Below are 3,523 nucleotides of genomic sequence, written 5' to 3'. Positions count from 1 at the left end.
AGTATCAACTGGGAAGCCAGTTGTCCCAGAGAAAACATTTTCCTGGGTAATGCTGTGTGAGGCCGGCCAAGACCGGTCACATGTAAAGAGAAGCCATAACTGACACTTTGTCACCCAGAGAGAAGCCAAGTTCATAAAATGCTGCTCTGCATGGACAGACTACCGGGCATGTAGCCACTCTGGGCTTGGGTTGATGAGATTCTTCTTTAAGGTCCAAGTGATCGCAAGCTTTCTCATTCACTGGCTGTGATTCAGTATTTGTGACAAACTAAACTCAAAACCCTAACAAACAGCAGAACAAAAGAGACTTTTAATTCGTAAAAATATGTGCACAAGCCCATCCTCACCGTAACGAGTATCGGGTGAGTGCTTCTTCCTCCAGGCATTTGAGGTTATTTTTAAGTTCCAAGAATATGTATTTTACGGCTCTTGAAATAGGCCTCCCGGTTTTTTTTTTCAGACTTTGCATATGTAATTAATAACAGCTTGAGACCATTTTTTCTAAGCCACCATCTGAGCGAAACTGCTAGAGGCATGGACTTTGTCAGAGGAACCAACATAGGGTAAGCAATTCTTCGAGCCCACAGGTTAGTGTACATGACATGTAAGCCACCAGAGATGGCACCAACATGGCATTTTTTTCTTTCACCTTTTAAAAGGGAACACCGCACCAGATGGGGGAGCGTGGCATTCATATTCCCGGGGAGTTCAATGCCCTCCCTTCTAGCAACTCGCAACCGCCCTGGCCAATTAACAAAGCAGGTTTTGTTCAGGGGATGAATGAGGACAGCTTCTGTGCATTTTATTAAATCTTGAAGGTTGTGGCTGGCTGCCACTGATGACGCCTCTTGGGTTGGGTCCCAACAACCTAACGCTGGACTCGGACTTCCCAGCCACCCACCCAGCTCAACAGCGGGGACTTTAGCCTGGTGGGCATCAGGGAGGCTGAAGACTTTCACGGGAGGTTTTCTGTGAGGGAGAAAACAAAGGTTCTTCTAGAAACAACTAGGAACACAGCACGAGTCCTTTCCTCACATCAGAGGAATTGATAAGTAGTTTACTGGGTGAACCCAAAACTTTTATTTTTTTTTTTAAGCAGATCACACCAAAGGAGAATGTAGTATCCATGGTCATTGCAAAATAATTACTGGGACTTTTAAAACATCAAATAAATAAACTGAACCAAAGGTTAGCGCTATCATTTTTTCTTTCTTTCTTTTTTAATATTTATTTTACTCATACAGATCTGGGGTACAGGCCAGGGGTGGTGAAAGGATTCACCAGAGACAGAGTGGGGTGCAGAACAGGCAGACTGATGAAATACACTGCTGAGGGGAGCAGCAGGCGAGGCAGGAGAGAGAGGTCTGCGGCACCATGCGGGTCACCTCCGGGGCAGGGATCGACCTCCCACTGAAGAGGCTGTGGCCAGCTCCGCAGTGCTGTGCTTTAACCTGCTGTGCCACCAGGGAGGGCCTGCAACTATCATTTTCAACCAATACGCAGATTTTTGTTCAAGATCTAGGCTTGAAGAATCATAATATTAACATGCATTCCCGTCCCCTGTGCCTGTTTGTTGTTGAGAGGGAGACCCCCAAGGTTCAAACCCACTCCTTCTTGGCTTCAAAGACGACACAGCAGCTAACTGAGAAGGAGTTTGGTCACTTCCAAAAATCATGTCTTCTGATGTTCTACAACAAATGGCATTTGTGAAAAATCAAACCAGACTTCAGATTCCTTTGAAACAGTTCAGGACCTCAAGCTTCTCAGCACCATGGTACCAACATGCTCAAAGATTCTTCCGAAACACACCACCAGGGAGCCCAGAGTTTCACTACCTGGTCTCTAAGAGCCACATTCAACCCAAGTAAGGGTAGTGAATGGGACTATCTCTTCCTTTTTCTTTTGTGGGGCAGGGAGTTGGGGAGAAAGTACATAGACAAAGTGAAAATGGAACCAGTTCTATAGTTATAAAAAATGGTTCTATAAAAATCCTTCTTTTCAGAGGTTCCTCAAACTGCTAAAAATGGAGCTTCCCTATGACCCAGCCATCCCACTCCTAGGTATCTACCCAAAAGACACAAAAACACTGATTCAAAAAGACACCTGCACCCCCATGTTTATTGCTGCTTTATTTACAATTGGAAAAACATGGAAACAACCCAAATGCCCAAAAGTAGATGACTGGATTAGAAAGATGTGGTCCATACACACAATGGAATATTACTCAGCGACGAAAAAAACACATGGAGCTGGAGAAGATCGTGCTTAGTGAAGTAAGCCAGAAAGAAAAGGAAAAATACCGGGTGGTTTCACTCATAGCAGGAGTATAAAAGGACCAGGGGAGAAAATAATAATAATAATGAGCAAGTATATACCAGAGACATCTTATCGGGAGTGGGGGGTGGGGTCAAAACAGTCGGGGGAGGCAGTGCAGTGATGATGACGGCCCATGGGCGATCTGGTGATGAGAAGCCCACAGGGATTGCAACTGAGATGGAAAAAGGCACAAAATGATGTAACTATTAAAAAACCCTCCTTTCAAAATGATGTTCAAAGTATTTAAGACCAAACAAAGTCATAAAAACTAATACAAACAATTCCTCTCTGAGAAAAAAGTCCTCTGTATACAGGGGCAGTAAGGGGGGCGTGCGGGGATCAGTGAGTGGATCCCGCCCCTCAATTTCTTGTGCATGAAGGACTGTACCATACTGCGTCTGCTGGGCATGGAGAGCCCCATCTTTAAAAACAAACTAAGACATTAAAGTGAATGTGTGTGCCAAGGAGAAGCCAGCAATGAGTATCCGAGAGGCAAAAACCCTTAGCCAAGAAGGCAACACTGTGTCGTGGGGGCACTGGAGCGGTGGTGGGATTCAGACAGGACCACCTCGCCTGAGGCAAGCTGTGGCTTCTCGGTTGGAGGCCACCGCCAGGAAGGTCCACTGAGGCAAGAAGAGAGGCCGGTCAAGGGCAAATCACCCCGAGATGCAGGTGGGAACTGTCACAGTTAGTGGCTGACTTGGGTCATGGGCAGCCGGCGGGCGTGAGGGGACTGTCTCCGCGCGTCCCGTGCAGCACGTTCCGGGGTTTGGAGGCCTGTTCCTTTCGCGGTACCTTCCTCCAAAAGCAGACGAAGAGGTGGGCCCTGGAGAGACGGGACTGTCCAGGTGACGGTCCACCGGGAGGTGCGCGGGCTTCCTGCAGGGCTGGGAGCCCTACAAACGCTTGTAGGTGCCCAGGAGAGCTTTGCAGTTAGGGCAGCTGTGGTCCACGTCCTGCAGGGCGTCTATGCAGAAGGGGATGAAACAGCAGCCGGCGACGCCCCTGGAGGACACAGCGCCACAAGCGCAGGTTACCCGCTGCAGCTCTCGCCCGGGCCCCCCAAAGGGCACGCCAGACATCCTGAGCCCCGAGACCTAGGACTCACACACACGTGAGAACCTACCGCGAATCTAACAGACCCCATCTCCTCACGAACTGCCAAGACAAGACTTCTGAGTAAGCAGCGGACTCAGCCCCGTCTGCC

The 3,523-nt window shown here is 48.4% G+C and overlaps 1 protein-coding gene across 1 annotated transcript in view; it reads right to left on the bottom strand.

Moving 5' to 3' along the window:
* Positions 1-2,335: 2,335 nt before the first annotated feature.
* Positions 2,336-3,523, bottom strand: part of LITAF (lipopolysaccharide-induced TNF factor) — a 7,440-nt gene continuing 6,252 nt past the window's right edge. Inside the window, exon 3 of the mRNA XM_004692125.2 lies at positions 2,336-3,321. Within this exon, the coding sequence (XP_004692182.1) occupies positions 3,213-3,321 (109 nt within the window). The 3' untranslated portion in view covers positions 2,336-3,212. The remainder of the gene's footprint in view (positions 3,322-3,523) is intronic.

Source organism: Condylura cristata, unplaced genomic scaffold (assembly GCF_000260355.1).
Source record: "Condylura cristata isolate star-nosed mole 26May11 unplaced genomic scaffold, ConCri1.0 scaffold00032, whole genome shotgun sequence".
Classification (NCBI taxonomy): Eukaryota; Metazoa; Chordata; class Mammalia; order Eulipotyphla; family Talpidae; genus Condylura; species Condylura cristata.
This window is presented reverse-complemented; position numbering and strand designations above follow the sequence as displayed.